At 57.4% G+C, this 17,992-nt stretch overlaps 2 protein-coding genes across 3 annotated transcripts; one reads left to right on the forward strand and one right to left on the reverse strand.

Annotated features, from left to right (window-relative positions):
• Nucleotides 1–476: 476 nt before the first annotated feature.
• Nucleotides 477–8,780, forward strand: TNMD (tenomodulin; the record flags this gene model as incomplete). Its single annotated transcript, XM_084213310.1, has 7 exons — nt 477–524; nt 652–786; nt 3,939–4,079; nt 4,876–4,977; nt 6,728–6,881; nt 8,090–8,262; nt 8,571–8,780. 7 exons carry the CDS (start codon nt 477–479, stop codon nt 8,778–8,780), a joined length of 963 nt encoding a protein of 320 aa, XP_084069436.1.
• A 2,722-nt stretch (nt 8,781–11,502) lies between these two features.
• On the reverse strand, nt 11,503–16,808 carry TSPAN6 (tetraspanin 6). 2 transcript variants are annotated; one of them, XM_084212888.1, is made up of 8 exons: nt 16,707–16,808; nt 16,424–16,612; nt 16,121–16,195; nt 15,465–15,563; nt 14,842–14,997; nt 14,127–14,210; nt 12,365–12,464; nt 11,503–12,157 (listed from the first exon to the last, which is right to left on the reverse strand). In XM_084212888.1, the coding sequence occupies exons 1-7, from the start codon at nt 16,791–16,793 to the stop codon at nt 12,396–12,398; spliced, it is 759 nt and encodes a 252-aa protein (XP_084069014.1). In that variant the 5' UTR covers nt 16,794–16,808; the 3' UTR covers nt 11,503–12,157; nt 12,365–12,395. The 2 variants fall into 2 exon arrangements, with proteins under 2 accessions (XP_084069014.1, XP_084069015.1); XM_084212889.1 differs by lacking the exon at nt 16,121–16,195.
• Nucleotides 16,809–17,992: the final 1,184 nt, after the last annotated feature.

Consider the following 17,992-nt stretch of genomic DNA (forward strand, 5'->3'; position numbering starts at 1 on the left):
TGCCATCCCGTGTCCCCCTGCCATCCCATGTCCCCTGCCATCCCGTGTCCCCCTGCTATCCCATGTCCCCTGCCATGCCCATGTCCCCCTGCCATCCCGTGTCCACCTGCCATCCCATGTCCCCCTGCCATGCCCATGTCCTCTGCCATGCAGGGACCCCACTGGCAGCTCCCAGGCTGTTCCCACACACTCAAGGACAGTGCAGCAGTGTCCCTGTCCCCAAGCTCATGGGACACGGGCAGTCTGGGCACGTCCAGCCATTGGCACATGGGCCAAGCTGGGGCAGAAGCAGAGATCAGAGAGAAGCGTGGCCCTGGCCGTGTGACAGCCACCATGCCGTGGGGCCAGCAGCGCTGGGGACAGCTGGCTGTCCCTCCGTGGGGGCGGCCGTGGCCCTGCCTTCGCACCGCGTGTGCAGCCAGAGGCTCCCTGACTCCACCTCGGAGCGGGCTGGCTGCTCGCACACGGAGGAGACCATGGGAGGGACGGCGGGGCGCAGCCCGGAGCACTGCCGCTTTCTGGACGTGAGTTGGCGGCTCGCCGTGCCACCCCGCATCCCCGCGGGGCCAGCAGCGTCCGATGTGCGCTGTCCTCCTCCCGCCGGGAGCCTCGGCCAGCCTGGCGATATATCGCTGCTTTCTCCTTAAACAGGCAGAAGCAGCCAAGCCGCGGGAGAAGAGCTGCCCCAGGTACCAGCTCTGCGGACTGCTCTTCAGCCTGCTGCTCCTTTCCTTTATTCTGATATTTTTTGGTGTCAGATACCTCTGGAACCCAGCACCCAGAAAAGTAAGTAAAAACTCTTTGATCTGGCATTTCAGAGTGTTGCTTCCCCAGACAGAGCTGTCTCCCTCCCCTTGACTCGCTGAAACTTTTAACGACTCTCCAAAACCCAGGCAACTTCACCAAATGCATTTTCTCAGACCACAGGTATTCATGGGACTTTTAAAAATCTTTGTATTATTCATAACTAGCTTTTACTTTATGCAGGCTGGTTTTTTTCCCCCGTCACCGTGCTCTTTCCCCAGCTGACAATTACAGGGGATGGGAGCTACGCCATGAAGAGTTAAAGTTTCTCTTATTTCACCGGCAGCAAATTTTATGACAAGTAAGAAAATATTTTCCATTTCATTTCAATTATCTTGCCAGAAACCGGTGGAAAAGTCATTATGCCACCGCATAAAGAGGAGAGAAAGCCAGGACGCAGTGGTGATTGATTGTCATGGATTATATTTCTTACTTTAATGTGTCTGCAATGTGAGGGACGGTGAGACGGATTAGCTTCTGGAGGAGCCTCTGCTAACTGGATTGGGCTCCTTTACTCCCAGCTGCAGCCCAGCGCTGCTGTGAGTGCCGTGTCCCCAGCCGTCTCTGCCCGCTGCTGCCCAGCATCCTGAGAGTGCTGCCAAAACCCTTTTTATCCACACCCCAAGGGAATCATTTAACCTTGAAACCCACAGCCTGCCTGCTGCCCCTCATCCTCCCTTCCTTTGAATTTCCATGCTCATCCAGGAGGCCCCACTTTGCATCCCATCACCAGTGGGGTTTGCTGGCTCTCAAGAGCATCTCCAAAATTCCTGTGCACAGCCAAGGCAGCCTCTTTCCCACGCTGGCATCTCCAGTCTGCTCCCTGCACTATCCTGGAGCCTCTCCAGCCTGGCCAGGCCGCCCTCCTGCTGGGCAGAGGAAGCACCCTGCTTGCTGGAAACTTTATCTTCTTATCAGCAAATAGAAATAAATACCCCCTGAAATAAAAGGAAAAACAATAAAAGCCATATGTTCCTCCAGAATCCTGCCAAGACGATTATAAAGTTTCTACTGTTCCTAGAAAAACAGGGGTCGTGCCAGCCATGAGGGGAAGAGGCTGTTAACCCCTGGAGGGGTGGTTTTCTCCAGGCAGGCAGTGCAGAGACAATGCCACAGCCTCAGAAAGGACATCCAGAGCCCTTGGTGTCCTTACTGGTGGAGGATGGAGTCCATGTAGCACTCCCCAACACCTGATGGGCAGGGAAGCAGGGTGTGAGGTGACGAGACAGCAGAGCTGTTCCTGCAGCAGAGATGCCCACAGACACTCCCAGAGCCCAGCACTGCCCTGTGCCTGTGGCCATGGGGCTTCTCCAGCTGGCCCGGGAGTCCTCAGGACAAACAGGCTGGAGGGGGCTGGAAGTTGGCAATGCTCAAAAATATCAGCCAAGGGGAAAGAAACTCTTTAAAGAACATGAAACCCTTCAAGCTTCCTTCATGTAACTGGAGGGTGGAAAAAAACTTGAAAGAAGAGTTGTTCCTCTGAGGAGTGGCCTTGGATACAGCTCTGCCCTCTGCACAGCAGCCTCCTCACCAGCCAGCACAGCTGATGATTCAGCTAACGAGGGGTTCATCACAGCCTTGCAGAGGGACATATTTCAACCATTCACCAGCAAGTGTCATTTCTAGCCCCATAAAACATCTCATAGCTCTCTGAGTAGCACAGAGCTGGCAAAGCCCAAGTGGGTTAGCTGGCTGCTGTGCTGGCCAAAGTCATTCTCTGTAAATGGAGAGGCACTTGAAGGTAAGGTGCCACCCGGGACCTGCCCTCCTTGAAATGATTTATGGCACTGTGTGCATTTTGTCAGTCAAAACCAGCGGCCTTCCACCCATTTTAGGCTTCAGACTGTTTTTTCATATCATAAAGTCCATGGAGAGCTGTATATCTACAAAATCTTCCTGCAGACCATCAGGAGATGTCCATGGCTGCCAAGGCACACATCACTCCTCTAACCTTTGAGCAGGGGTGAATGTTCCCATCAGTTCCTGCCTGCACAGGCAGTTCTGCACCCAGGTGGGTGCCAAACAGGAGATACCAATGCTGGGAGCACTGCTCAGAGGCTTTGAACCCCCGAGGGGAGGGATGTGCAGGAACCAGGGACTGTGAGCGGGGCTTTGGACTGGCACTAAGGGCAGAGCTCCTGTCCTTCACCAGTGGGGCCAGCATGCTCCTGCCCTGGTTCATGGCCATGCCATGGGATCAACAGGGCTCTCCCATCGCTGTGTCTCCATCTCTGCTCCCTGCCCCGCGAGCTCGAGGGGATTTGCACAAACCCTTTTACTTCCACGCAGCCCCGTTCCATCTGGGAAATGAGGCTCCCCAGGGCCCGGCAGCTCTCGCCGCGCCAGCAGGATCGTTTTTGTGCTTCAAAGAGCATCTGCCACTACTCCTCCTGCAAGGGTCAGGCATCGGCAGGGACCGAGGGCTGCCGGAGTGCAGCGAGCACCTGCGAGCGGGAGAGCGCTGCCGCTGCCGGCGCCGCTCCCCGGGGATGGCGCCGCCGGGAAGCCGGCTGCCAGCGCCCCGGAGCTCTGCAGCAGCCCTCGAGGAGGTCTTTGATCCGCAGGCAATCCTTGATCTCCTCCAGGCAGAGAGAGGCTCTTACCTCTGCCTTTCAGGAGAAATAAAAGGCACAGAGATGGAGCGAGTGAGCTGGGGAGAACGCGGTGGAGCAGGTGAGCCGGGGACACCGTGATGGAGCAAACCAGCCAGGGATGCAGTGTGCAACAAGCAAGCCAGGGAGAAGGGAGAATAAAGTACCTGTGGATTTGGGAATTCAGTCCAGCCTGGGCTGTAACCAGGCTCATGCTACAGAAAGCACCAGCAAAGGCTGAGCTGGGGCAAAGCTCCTGCTGCAGGTGTGTGAGGAGAATCTTCTCCCAGGTTTGACACACGTTCCAGGCTTGACACATTAGCCCTCACCCTGGCTGCAGCCTGCCCTTTCACCCGGCCCAGGCTCCCCTCGTGCTGTCCTGGTGATTGCTCGGGCTCACAGCCGGGTTGTGAGGGAGCAGCCAGAGCCATGGCAGGGTCCCCAGCAGTGGTGGTCACACACCCAGCACAGCCTGTCCACCGCTGGACAGCCTGTGAAGCCAGAGGGTGCTGAGCTGACCCCTGTGTGACTTTGGCCTCCCAGGTTTATGACATGGAGCACACATTCTTCAGCAATGGTGAGAGGAAGAAGATTGTGATGGAGATTGACCCACTGGCCAGGACAGAGACCTTCAGCAGTGGGAATGGCAGTGAGGAGATCCTGGAGATCCATGACTTCAAAAACGTGAGTGTGGCAGCTTGTCCCTGAGACCCTGCAGTCCTGCAGCAGGCCTGATGGGTCCTGCAGGACACTGTGAAGCCCCTGGAGCAAGTCCCTGGACTATTTATTTATTCCTGCATCAGGGACAGCAAGACCCAGATGCGCTGGGGGTGCTCTGAGGAAAGGAGATGTGCCATCTACATGAGCTTCCACCTGTATTTAATAGTGGCGTGGTTCAGTTCCAGTGAAATACATCTTGGAAGCCAGAGCTAGTTATTGGATTTACCCTTGCAAAGGAAGGCAATGATCATCAGTCTATCTGAGCCCAGTGCATTTGTCTGTCTGGAGAGCATTAAAACCTCATGACACTGAAGAAGGCTCTCTATGAAACCTAATCAAAATTTGTAGGGAAATACCCTGTGCAGTGACATATGGCAAAATTTTGAGCTAATAACCTAGCAGGAACTGGGGGCTGAATGTTCATATAACCATAACGGTCAGATGCTATTCTGCATATTTTTATTTATTATAATGAGAGCTCATGATAGTTATCAGGAGAAGAGGAGCAGAGTAAAATTTTATGACTACCTGCCTTAAAATATTTGTAAAAAGCCCAGTTCTCCCAAACCATAAAATGCAATATCCCTTATGAGAACCTGTTAGTACATCTTAGCACCGCTGCTGAACGGAACTGGCACAAAAATAGCAACAGGAAAAATATGACTAAACCTTCCTCCTCCAGCTGTACCCTGCCTCCAATGGGCTATTCATCCTACTCTTTGCCCTGACTGCTTTTCGAGTGTTTGCTTTGATCCTGTAGGGAATAACCGGCATCTTCTTTGTGGGACTTCAAAAATGTTTCATCAAAACTCAGACTAAAGTCCTGCCTGAGACAACAGAGGCCAAGATCCCTGAGCTTGAGGTAGGTGAACAGAGCAGGGTTCCCCCCTGCCCTGTGAAATCCACTCCTCTCCCTGGCATAGGGGCTGCCCTTCCTGCCGCCTTCCCATCTGCTCCAGCCTTCCCAGAGATGTGCAATAAAGAAATAATGAGTTGTGATCGCTTCATAAACTGATCTTATTTCAGAGGATTGCTTATGAAAACAAGTGAAAAGAGACGGGATTAGAAAGCAACAGACAAAAGCCTCTCAGCACAATACCAGAGATCAAGAACAATAATCCTGTTGTAGTCAAAAGGTCGTAAGGCAGCTCAGGATTAGCAGGCACCAAAAAGTCAATCAAATTGTTTTCTCCAAGATTTGAACCTCATGTTTTCAAACAGAATGAGGCAGAAATAAGGGATTTAAAAGAGCAGCCACGTTTAAGAAATGCAAATTGAGAAAACTCTTGGCATGCAGACCTGAGAGGTGGGAAGCACGAGGCTGGGGCCACTTCCTTGTTCTGCATGGACCCCTGTCCCACTGACGTGCCTGATTGCTTCCTGCTCACATTGAACTGCCCTGCATCCTGCTGCAAGTAGCCTTGCATGCTGCATGGAAAAAAGTGTGGGCTCCATGATTGAACCCCTCCCTGACAGCGTGACCTGCAGTGACAGCTCAGTCCTGTGGTCCCCATCCCCAGGCCCTGGTGGTGGCACAGCCTTCCTGCCTCCCCATTTGCAAGAGGATGGGTGTTGGCAGATTGAATCCCCCCTGGGGAAGCTGCTGCAGATAAAACGCCAGCAGGACACGTGTTTGAAATGAAGCGTGGGCAGAAACATTTCCCTGAATCATGACCCAAATTCCCAGACACCGATTCTTTGATTATGCCCTAAGAAGCTAATAGATCTTTCCAGCTACCGTCGTAAAAGGGATATAACTTCCCAGGCTTTAGCAGAACATTGCCCCGGGTAGAGAGCTGAGATGTAAAACCCAGTGAGATAAATGTAGATTTAAGCTCCAGTCATGTCTTCTCGGAGCCTGCACCCTGCCAGGTCCTGCAGGCAGCACCTCCCCGACCCTGCAGCTTCTACCAGAGACTCCAAAAATGACCCAGACTGGGTCGGGTTGTGTTGGCTTCTTCCTATGACTTCCCAAAGCCGTAAGGAAAAACTCTATAAAAGAGATATACAGCTCTAGATGCCTTCTGGAGAGAAAAACACTTTTTGCCAGCTTGCTCTGTGGGCTACCACCACCAACACAGACAACGTTGCCTTGGCAGAGAGCTCAGCACAGACCCATCCCATAATCTTTATATATCTCCCTCCCTAAGTGCCTGCCAAAACACACCATGGACTAATGCAACGGCAGAGACATGTGGTATAAATTACAGAACACAGCCGTGCAAAGAATTTCTGTGAGGAGTAAATTAAAGTGTTCGATCAAAAAATCAGTAGCAGAAGAAGAGAGGAATTAAATCCTAGGAGCAAAGTGGAGCAGAGGTGGTTTAATCTTGTGTTTTAAACAAGTAGAGCGGTTCCAGAAGGCTCTTCCAGATAGTGGGGACTGTGCAGGCAAAGGGTCTCGGGTGATGAGCTAAGAGAGAGGAGGGCAGGGTGGTGAGGGCCGTCGGGGTATTGCATGTGCATCCCGTGAGCACCACGAGCCAGGGCAGGTGAAGTCCCGCTGCTCTCTTGGAGGGCCAAGGTGCCTCTGAGCCAAGGGGAGGAGAAGCAGCCAGTGCTGGGAACAGGGTGTCTCACCATGCCAGGGTAATGTCTTGCCCTTTTTCCAGGGACAAGAAATCACCACCACCTACTTTGAGCAGTCTGTGGTCTGGGTGCCTGGGGAAAAGCCCATTCAGAACAAGGAATTCCTGAAGAGCTCCAAAATTTTTGACATCTGCAAAAATGTGACCGTCTTCTGGATCCACCCCACGCCAATAGCAGGTACAAGGAGCCATGTCCTCCTCAGGGGGCTCATGAGCCCTCTCACTGGGAACAGCCCTGCCACACACCTGTGGACCCCTGCCGTGTCCCCCTCTGTGCTGTGCTGAACCCACTTTCACAGCCTCGTTGTACATCTCAGACTTGAACACCGTGTTGCCCGTGACCACAGGAGATCATGGCCAATGTAATAGCAGGGGCTGAAGATTCTCTCTACAAAGCACTTGTTTCTGCCAGCTCCCCACCGCCCTGCACTTTGCAGAGTGGCCACCCTCCTCATAACAAGGGAGAAAAAAAAATAATCCCTTGTACCTGCAAAGAAAGCAGCGCTGCTGGAAACTGGGGCGCCTAAATTCTCGTCACCACATGAACATCAGAGTGTGAGCAGACATCTGCATCTAAATCACACGGCGGGGTTGCCACCTCCAGCTGCTCACTACACAGCCCTCGCAGAGGTTGTGGCCTCTGAGATGTGCTGGTGTAATTACCTGCTCTCTCTAACCCACTTCCAGCTGAATGAGCCAGTTTAAAAATCCCTGCTGAGCAAACTCCCTCTGCTCTGCAGCCTCAGAGGCACATGGCATCTTCACAGGTACTGGCCAGCTCACCTGTGGTCTGGAGGGTGGGCGGGCACCTGAGCTCCCCAGTGCAGAGGGAGGCTGGTGTCCCCGGCTGGTGTCCCCGACTGCTGTCCCCTTTCTGCTTCCTTGTCCCTGCTGTCAGACCAACCTGCAGCAGTGTCCTGGGTCAGTGAGTGAGTCCAGCTGGGTCACCAAGGTGCATCCGAAGCCTTTGCCAGGACAGCAGTGTCCCAAGGCTGTCTGGCACCTTCCCTAGCAAAGGAAATTATTGCTGCTGTGGCTCTTTCCTAAGCTAAGAGAGCTGAAGCTGGGCATGAGACACCCCAGATCATGTTGCTTTGATGGGGCTCTACAAATCCACCCCCAACCACAGAGCCCACCAGGAGGATGTGCTTCTGCACACCCACAGCCCCATGCAGGAGAAGCCAACATGGGCATGGGGATGGAACGAGCCATTATGTCCCTCAGCCCTGCCCCAGGCTGGGTGAGAGCAGGAGGCAGTGGAGCACTGGTTTGCAGTGGGCATTTCGTGTACCTCAGCACCAAATTCTGGTAGACATTAATTCTTGCTGCTGCATTTATCCCCGCGTTCCGTGGATATTTACAGCAATATTTGGACTCTCCCTGCAGCTCCTGAGCTAGCCAACCTTGAAGGGGCAGAAGAAGAAGAGCCTGAGCTGCTGATGGACAGCCAGAGCTGGTTGGACGGGGGAAACGAACACGAGCCGGAGGAGGACACACGGGCGGGGCCCAAGCGTCGGGCACGGCAGCTCACTGAGGAGGACCTGCCTGTCAACGACTACGTGAGTGAGGGACCCCCACCCTGGGCTGCCCTGCCCACCGTGAGTGAGGGACCCCCACCCTGGGCTGCCCTGCCCACCGTGAGTGAGGGACCCCCACCCTGGGCTGCCCTGCCCGCCGTCCTGGGCTATCTTGGCCATGGTCAGGGGTGCCCCGGCTGGATGCCCTGCGCGTGCCCTTGGGGTGTCTCCATGGCCCCGGGGAGCTCTGCTCCTCCCCTGGAGTGCCCAGAGTGCCCTCCCAGGCTGTCCTGTCCGCTCCCGGGTGTCTCAGCCACACAGCCCCCTCTGACTCCGTCTCTTGCCGGCAGTCGGAGAACGGGCTGGAGTTCCACCCTCTGTGGGATGAGCGAGGCTACTGCTGTGCCCAGTGCCGCCGTGCCAACCGCTACTGCCGGCGGGTGTGCGAGCCGCTGCTGGGCTACTACCCCTACCCCTACTGCTACCAGGGCGGCCGGGTCATCTGCCGCATCATCATGCCCTGCAACTGGTGGATCGCGCGGATGCTGGGCAGGGTGTAGCCGGGCCGTGCCTGCTGCCAGCCTCCAGGAGCCTGCTGGCACACCGACAGCTCCGCGGGGCACTGCCCGGACCGTGCCGGTGATCCCTCACCCCTGCCCGGCCGGTGCCCGGTGATCCCGCACCCTGCCCGGCCGGTGCCGGTGATCCCGCACCCCTGCCCGGCCGGTATTGGTGATCCCTCACCCCTGCCCGGCTGGTGCCCGGTGATCCCGCACCCTGCCTGGCCGGTGCCGGTGATCCCGCACCCCTGCCCGGCCGGTGCCGGTGATCCCGCACCCCTGCCCGGCCGGTGCCGGTGATCCCGCATCCCTGCCCGGCCGGTGCCGGTGATCCCGCACCCCTGCCGGCCGCGGCACCACCCGGGATGCGATCCCGCCGCACCCTGCGCTGGCCCCGCGGGGCTGCGGGAGCCAGGCTGAGGGCAAGAGGCAGACAATAAACGTCCTGTATGAGCGATTGCAAAGAGAATGGAAAGTCGTTTCGTCTCAGTCTGATGCTTAATGGGTCTGCGAAGTGATCTCATTGCGTGGCTGCCTCATCAGGAGCATCCATAGCTCAGGTGCTGCCGGTTGCAGGGGGCCCCGGTGCTGCTGTTGGCTGCTCAGCATGGCCTGACCTTCTGTTCCAGCTGCTGACAGCTCAGGGGTGCCACCAGTCCCTCCAGACCTGTTGCAGCACAGGCACAGGGAGCTGGCACAAGGAGCTCCCTGAGGAACCGAGCAGCCAAAGTCACAGGGAGTCCACTCCTGTGGAGGACCCCAGGTGCCACCAGCTGTCCCCAGTCCTGTCACCAACAAATGGGCAAAGCCTGAGCTGCAGGAGGGAAGAAGTAAGTCCTGAGCACTGCAGCTGTCTTGAGCAGGGCAGTGCCTGCCACAGAGCTGAAGGCTTACAGCAAAACCCCGTGCACCCCTGGTCACATTTCTACCCATGACCTTGGGCTCATGCCAAAACCAGGTCCCAGATTTCATCCCAGGGAGCCAGCTGCTGCTGAGGAGCTGACATCCTGCAGGTGTCACAGGGCAAAACCCTCAGTGTCACCAGGGGAGCACACTGCCATGGCTGGAATGTACAGACAGAGCAGGGAACAGAGACGGGTGCCAGGTGTGGCATCCCCAGGGCTGCCAGACCCCCTCGCCTCCCCGCAGCTCCCATGGGGATGTGAGCATGTTCTAAGGGCAGTTCCCTTCCTCCCTGCACTGACAAAGTGGTTAAAACACTGGGAGCTCCCCACATGGCGCTCCAAGGGACACCAGCCAGCCTTGGAGACACCAAGCCTTTCTGACAAGTCCCCTGAGACATTTATCCAGCTGAGAGGGGCCGTGCAAACACAGCAGGGGGATGTGTGAAACCCACCCAGCCACAGCTGCTGCAAGCAACCAGAGCCCTGGGGCCAGCCAGCAACACTTCTGTCCCTGCTCAGGGTGTCCAGGCAGGTGACCAGGGTGCACCCAATGCCTTTGCCAGGACATCCAGAACATCTCTCCAATTCAAGTGAGTTGTCTGCATGAGTGCTATTTAAGCAGGGAAGATCCACACCCTCTGATGGCTGCAGTGCTTCTGCAGCCTGTGGGCATGAGCAGGCTTGCACAAGCCTCCACGACCCATGCTGGTTTTCCTGCAGCTGCTTGGAAACCTCCAGGCTCCCTGTGCCAGCCTCTGCCAGAACCATCCCCATCCACCTGGCACCACCTCCCCTGGGTGCCCCAGGAAGGAATCTGCCTGCAGGGGCACAGAGCAGGGCAGGGTCCTTCCCTCTGTGCAGGATTTAAGATGACAATTGGTTTATCCAAATCCATTCCTGCTTCTCCCCTGTCCCTGCCCTGCCTCCATCCATCCAGCCATGCATTCACTGCCCTTAGCCAGCCTCCAGCCCAGCTCCCAGCTCTGACACATCCCGAGCCAGGAGGTTCTCAGCCAGCCAGGAGCTGACAACAGCCTGATTTACTCACCTGGGCTAAGTGCAGCACGAGGGTTTGGGGAGTTTGCCTCCCTCAGCAGCCAGGCTGGCCCACACCAGGCCATTGCTGTCCTGGGGCAGCTCACCCAGCACCCAGGCAGCTTTGGCCAGAGGGGTGACACTGACAAAGGGCCACCACTGCTGGTGGTGCCTTCACTGCTCTGGTTACACCTTGCCTCCTCCCTAGGAACAGGACAGGCAGCCCCACACCCAGCCAGACACAGCTCATTTGAGTGCAGTGCCTGAGACCCAAAAATCCCCCAAGCTTGGCAGGAGTGCTTCACTGCAGCACCAGGCTCACAAAGGCAGAGGCTTGCTGACAAAACAGCCCAGAAATTAGCAGTAACAAATGAATTTAAAAGCTTAAATCCACATTTCTTGCCCTGGGGAGCAGCTGGGGCCTGGCACTGCCCTGCCCTTTGCTCCAAGCCAGCTGCCAGGCTAAGGATGGCTCACGCTGGGCTGAAGTTTTCCACCCCGTTCCTGGGCTGGGGTGCTCCAGGCCCTCTGCTCCAGTGCTGTTACACAACCGCTGTTATGAAGAAAATTCAATTACAGAAGTTATTTGCAAGCAGAAGTGCACCAGTGCACGCTGGAGGAATGCAAACTGCGATGGCCAGAGGTTCCTGGCTGGCCCAGAGTGAGCAGATCAGCCCCCAGGGAACTTGCTTCTCCTCAAGCAGAGGAATTTCCAGGACATGAAAAGAAAAGTCAAGGAGGTTTCGTAGAGTAAAATATCTTAATATTTATTGTGTCTTAGGACAAAAAGAATTCTACTCTATACATAAAATGAGTTGAAGCAGCATATAATACTGACAATCAAGTCACAGCTGAATCGGTGCAAGGACACCTACCAAGGTAAAGGCACCAGGAGCTACATCACCAAACCTCACTACAGCTTACAGAGAACCACTACAGCCCATCCTTAAAGAAGTACAACTATAAAAAAGTATATAAAACCCAGGGGAGGGAGGAGACAGCTTGGCAACAACCTTGCTGAGCCAAGGCTTCAGGCAGGCAGGACTGTGGTTTTAACAGCCCTGCCTCAAGAACAACTGTGTCTGGAGAGTGAGGGGATGTCAAGGGGCTGCCCGAGGCAAGGGGAAGCAACTCTTTCCCAGTGGAGGCACTGAAGATGAGCACTGGGACACCTGGGAGCTGTGCTGAACCAGTGCAGCACAGCTCAGGCACTCGGGGCAGGAGCTGGGGGCTGCAGCCACCACAGCCACACCAATTATTATCCCAGGCGGTGGCACAGCAGAGTATTGTCAGGACAAGTCCCTGAGTGCACCAGGACAGCTGCTGCACTCCTTTCTGTGAGCTAGTTGAGAAGAAGATCAGTCAGTTCAAAGCAAGATTTCACGACATGGCATCCAGAGGAAAACCTGAGGTGGAGGCATCCTCTCCAGCCATTCCCTGCAATGCACACAGCAGAGTGTTAGCAGACAGGATGGATTTATATGGATTTATACAGAGGCTGAAATGACACAGGGTAAAATGACACAGCAGACCTGGTCTTGCAGGTGCCCTCTACCCCTAAGCCCCCCACATGTGGTACCCCCATCCCTTGGGTGACCAGCAGCAGCTGGGGGGCAGAGGCAACCCCCAGGCTTACAGACATACCCAGCCACAGGCACAGAGTGCTGGGGGCCAGCTACACCATCTCATACTGATTGTTGGTGATGTACCGGGACAGGCAGCAGGAGAGAATGATGCCAATCAACTGAAAAAGAGGAAAAACAAACCCCACATGTCAGAGGTAGCCAAAACCAGGGAAAGGTGTTTTCAGGAGAAAACCTGACAAATTGATCCAGGGTTTTATGAACTCCAAGGATGGACAGTGGGGTTTACAAACCACAACAAGGGCTGCTGCACCCTGCTTCAGAATCACTGAAAGTGGCTGAAGCACAGGATCCTGGCAGCACCAACTAAACAAGCTCCTCACAAGAGATGTTCCAGGTCCCATCCTGTTACAAGTTGCTTCATGAAGCATTGACTGTTTAATGGTAATTGCAGAGATTACACAGGTACCAGGAACGTCACAGCCAATTACACAGTCACCAGAGAATGGCAGCACCTCTCCCTGCTGCAAGGACACCGGGGAAGCAAGGCTGCTGCTCTCACACCAGGAAGGCACTGCTATCACACGAGCTCTGTTATCACAACACAGCCTCCCAGCACCTGTGCAGACTCCAGGGCCAGATCCTGCATGACTCTGACCTCCACAAGCCAGGTCAGAGGCACATCAGCACAACGGGTCCCTGTCAGAGCTGTGACCCAGCCGAGCTTGCTGAAAGGGCAATAAAAGCCAGGAACTGGTTACAATTCCCAAGCCTGCCATCAGCTGAGATAATGCTGCAGCTGGGAGTGTGTGTGCAGTTCATCACTCGTGTATCAGGCACATCTCAGTGAGCCCAGCCCAGCCGGACAGGAGTGGGGCGAGCAGCGGGCACAGCGGAGCAGCTCCGGCTCTCGGGCTCTCCCGAAGCACTTGGTACCACGAGCTGCAGGCTCCCACCTCTGCCCAGTTCAGTCCATCTGGTGCAGAAAACACACAGTGACGAGCTCATACAGCTGAGTATCTCACAGGGTCCTGCTCCCCAGCCTGCAGTCCTGGCCAGCAGCACCTTGACACTCACACCACGGCCGCTGGGTGCCGAGCCAAGGGGAGGCAGAATCTGAGCCCCTCCGAAATCAGGACTGGCTGCCCAGCCCTAGAGCCCAGCAAGCTTGCCCAGTGCCGCTGGAGGAGGGCCAGCTGCACATCCTGCAGCCATCGGAAAGCCCTCGGCACCTCGGGAAAGCCCAGCGTGGCGTCAGCCCCGGGGGCAGGGGCCTCCCGCTTCCTGCCGGGAAAAAGCTCTGGAGCTGGGGCTGGCCAGCACACTGCTGCTGCTGCAGGAAGAGCCCTGCACGATGAAGTGAAGGAGACATTGCAGGAGAGGACATAGGGCAGGGTAGGGCCGTGAGCCACCAGCACAAGCGGTGCCACACCGGCACTCATGGTGACCCCAGCACACAGGAGTGATGCCAAACACCCCCTGATAACAGAGTGGGTGGGTAGGAAAAGGAAGGGCACAGATCTGATCCCTGCAGACACAGAGCTCCTCCATCTCCATTTGTTTTTGCTTGTTTCAGGAGAAGATCTTCCCAGATAAACCTGAGCTCAAGGAAACAGAGCTGGGGCTTCAGACTTGGGTGTGAGAGACTGGGGCTGCCCAGCAGTCAGGCTGAATCCAAGGGGAATCCACAGAGTAGCTGCTCCTCCCTGACTGAAACCAACCGTGCCTTTTGTACACACCAGACTTTGCACTGAAATTAAATCCCTCTAGAGACGTGCTGGCTTCACTCTGCCCTCCTCCTGAGCCAGACAAGGGAGATTTACCTGGAAACACGCGACGCCAAAGGAGATTCCGGCCACAACGCTCATCTTGGACTCCATTGTTGACGTTACCAGGAAAAAACAACCCTGCAGAGGAAGCAAAGCAAGCACTTGGATCCAGGGCTTTCCACCCCCAGGAGTACAGACCAGCTCCTCCCCAGAGCACCCACAGCTCCAGCGGAAGATGCTCCTGTGCAGGCAGCACGGGGGTCCTGGCTGACCTGGCAAAGCCATTTCCAGTGTCCCAGCCCAGATGCATTATCAAGGGGAGCACTGCCCTTGGGCTGCTCCCAGCCTGAGCCAGGTGACTCATCAAGGAACCCTTGCATCACCCAACCATCCCTGTGGATGAGGTCACACGCCCTCACCACCGGGCCAGGACTTTGCACCCAAGGGAGATGTCAGCACTGCCGAAACAAACTTTATTGGGAAGCTGCTTCCTTACTCACCTGTTCTTCAAAACACACATCCCCAAAGGCCAGTGCTTGGGTCTGGCTGGGCCCTGATCTTGAAAGAAGGAATGAGGGAACCTCAAACAGAAGGGAGAATTCCATACCCCTACCCACTCCAGAGGAGTCCCTGGGCCACTGAACATCAGCACTGATAGGGCACTTCTCCTTTCCAGCCTGCCAGGGACAGACTAGCCTTCCCCCAAACACCCATCCCTAACCTTCCCATCTCTAGGAGCAGCAGGCAGATTTTTCTGAGCTTAACTTACATTCACAAACACTTTCTGCTGGGCCTTGTTTGGGTCTTTCAGATCTTCCTCCGAGCAGTCGTTCTGGTTCTTGCAGCAGCTGCGGGGGATGCCCCTCTGGCTGAAGTACTCGGTCTTCTCCCAGTCAGAATAGTTCTGCACTCCACAGCAGTGCAGCTGGAGGGGGAAGCACATTTGGGGAGCCTGGTCACACCAGGGAACTGACCCCTGCTCCCACCACCACTGCCATGGCTCCCGCCATCTCACCCAGCATCTGCCAAATTCCAAAGCCTGTGGCAGGGATGCTGGTGCCACAGATGTCAGAGGGGACACGCTGGGCCAGGGCAGCATTCCCACATGCTGCCAGCCTGGGGCTCTCAGCCATCCCCACCTGGGGCTCCCTCCCATCCCCACCTGGGGCTCTCAGCCATCCCCACCTGGGGCTCTCAGCCATCCCCACCTGGGGCTCCCTCCCATCCCCACCTGGGGCTCCCTCCCCTCCCATCCCCACCTGGGGCTCTCAGCCATCCCCACCTGGGGCTCCCTCCCATCCCCACCTGGGGCTCCCTCCCCTCCCATCCCCACCTGGGGCTCTCTCCCCTCCTCACCTGGGGCTCTCTCCCCTCCCCACCTGGGGCTCTCACCGTTCTCTGGATGGTGTCCACGGCCTCGCTGTGAGGATCTGCAGTCACGTTGTAGTCCTTCAAGGCCAGGTCCAGGTTACTCTCAAAGCTTGTCTTTATCTGTAGGACAGAGGTGTCAGGGCCGTGCTGTCCCTCCTGCCCTCAGGCCCCCGTCCCGCGTTTGTCACCGCTCAGGGATGGCAGCAGTGACTCCGGCCGTGGCCAGCAGACATTTCCCAGCAGCGGGCAATTAGAGGCTGTATTAGAGGGCAGGCTGGATGCACTGTGGCAGCACGGATGCCGCCTGTAATAACAAGGACGTGCACCGTGCCAGCTCCCTCCCAAGCAGGCACACAAACCCTCCCAGGAGCTTTAATTACTGAAATTATTGCAGAAGATAGACCAAAGCCAGAAATTACAGTCCAGGGCTACTCTGCCTGCTCTGATGGAGGGACAACGCGCTGTGCTGGACTGACCCTGCACCCAGGCTGCTCCTTCTGGGTCCTTACAGGCACCAAGCTGCTCTTTGTGCTGGTTTAACCCTATCTTTGCTAAACTAAGCCCTGCTCCCAGGCAGCCCCTCTGTCCCTCGGTGACATCTGTGACTGCACTGGGGTAAAAGCAGCATCAAACTCACTCTGCAGCACTGGGAGATAGCAGTGGCCACCCAGACTCACCTCGTGCCTGAAGACGAACCCCACGATGGCAGCCACCAGGACGATGAGGAAGATGAGGGACAGGAGCATGGCATACTGCGGGCAGAAAGGATGGGATGGGAGGGGATGGAGGGGATGGGGCAGGACAGGATGGGATGGGACAGGAGTGGAGGAGGAGAGGATGGGGCAGGACAGGACGGGACAGGGTAGGGTAGGGATGGGACCAGACAGGAGTAGGATGGGGTGTTTCGGGATGGATCAGGACGGGTCGGGATGGATCAGGAGAGGAGGGAGCTCCATCCCGCCCTGTCCCAGGCCACCCACCAGCTTGAGCATCCAGGTGCTGCCGCGGCAGGTGGCGAAGCAGCCGAAGGTGCCCAGGAGGACAACGACGGTGCCAGCGCCCACCAGCACGAACGGGACATTGGTGGCTTTCTCGTCCAGCAGGGAGAAGTAGACGGCCAGGCTCACCCTACCCCAGATGCCCACGGCCAACAGCACAATGCCCGACACCTGGTGGGGAGAGGGCAAAGCCGCGGTGGCTCGCGACTGTCGCGACAGGGCGGCGCAGCCGCGACGTGTGGCGGGGGAAAGGGCGGGCGCTCACCCAGAAGACGAAGGTGTAGGTGAGCAGGACGCTCTTGAGGCAAGTGATCACCGGCTTGGTCTGCAGCCGCCGCGACGGGGACGCCATGGCCGACACGGGGCGGCTGCGGGACGGGCGGGGCGGGGCGGGGCCTCGCGACACGCCCCGGACACGCCCCCGAGCGGGGCCCGCCCCTGCCGGAGGGAGCCGAGCGCTCACGGAAATGGCCGAGCGCGCCGGCCGGCGCCGTGCTCTTCCCCTCTCCTCCCGCAGAGGGCGCCCCGGCCACTCCTGTCCCCTGTCACCCCCTGTCCCCTGTCACCCCCTGTCCACCCCCTGTCACCCCCTGTCCTATAACATCCCCTATCCACTATCACACCCTGTCCCCTGTCCACCCCCTGTCCGCTGTGACCCCCTGTCCGGGCCTACCCCCTGTCGTATGACACCCCTTTTGTATGACACCCCCTGTCCTGAGCCACCCTCTGTCCTGTGACACCCCCTGCCCGGAGCCACCCTCTGTCCTGTGACACCCCTGTCCCCTGTGACCCCCTGTGCTGTCACCCCCCCGTCCCTTGTCACCCCCTGTCCTGTGCCACCTCCTTGTCTGGTGTCACCTCCTGCCTGTCCCCTGTCACGATCTGTCCAGTATCATCTGCTGCCTAGCCTGTGCCACCCCATACCTATCCCTACCACCTCCTGTCCAGTGCCACTCCCTGCTTAGCCCTTGTCACCCTCTCTCCAGTGCCACCCCCTGCCTGTCCCGTGCCACCGCCTGCCGGTGTCACCCCCTGCTTGCCTCATGCCACCTCCTACCTGCTTGGCGCCACCCGCTGCCACCTCCCGCCTGTCCCGTGCCACCCCTTGCCCGACCCATGCCATCATTCCCTGCCTCCCCGGTGCCACCCCCCGCCTGTCCCGTGCCACCCCCTGCGCGGCGCCAGCCAGCGCCAGTCCCCGCTCTCCTGCTCCAGCCCTGCCGTGCCCCACCCCGTGTCCAGGTGTCCAGCGGGACAGTCCCCCGCGGCCCCGCACATGGCGCTGCCAGCACCCTGGGCTTGCTGCGCTCCGCGGGCTGAGCCCTGCCGGGGCTGTCCCGGGGGTGTCCCCGGCCTGCTGGGGCTGCGGGGTCCCTACCCCGGCAGCAGCAGCCCCTCCCGGCTGCCCTCTCCTGCCCGGGACAGTCATTAATTAGCGCAATCCCAGCCTGGCCGCCACATAATTAATTAGCCCATTGAGCCAGCAGCGCGTCCCCCCGGCACACCCCACGCGGGCGCTCCTACCTGTCCGCGCCAGCCCATCCCTCGCCT

This window comes from Fringilla coelebs (genome assembly GCF_963513975.1).
Source record: "Fringilla coelebs genome assembly, chromosome: 11".
NCBI lineage: Eukaryota > Metazoa > Chordata > Aves > Passeriformes > Fringillidae > Fringilla > Fringilla coelebs.

Coding starts and splice junctions, on each gene's coding strand:
- TSPAN6 (XM_084212888.1), bottom strand. CDS start 16,793: ATGGCGTCCCCGTCGCGGCGGCTGCAGACCAAGCCGGTGATCACTTGC. Junction 16,196..16,423: donor GCACCTGGATGCTCAAGCTG/GTGGGTGGCCTG, acceptor TTCTGCCCGCAG/TATGCCATGCTCCTGTCCCT. Junction 14,211..14,841: donor AGCAGAAAGTGTTTGTGAAT/GTAAGTTAAGCT, acceptor CTTCCTCTGCAG/GGTTGTTTTTTCCTGGTAAC.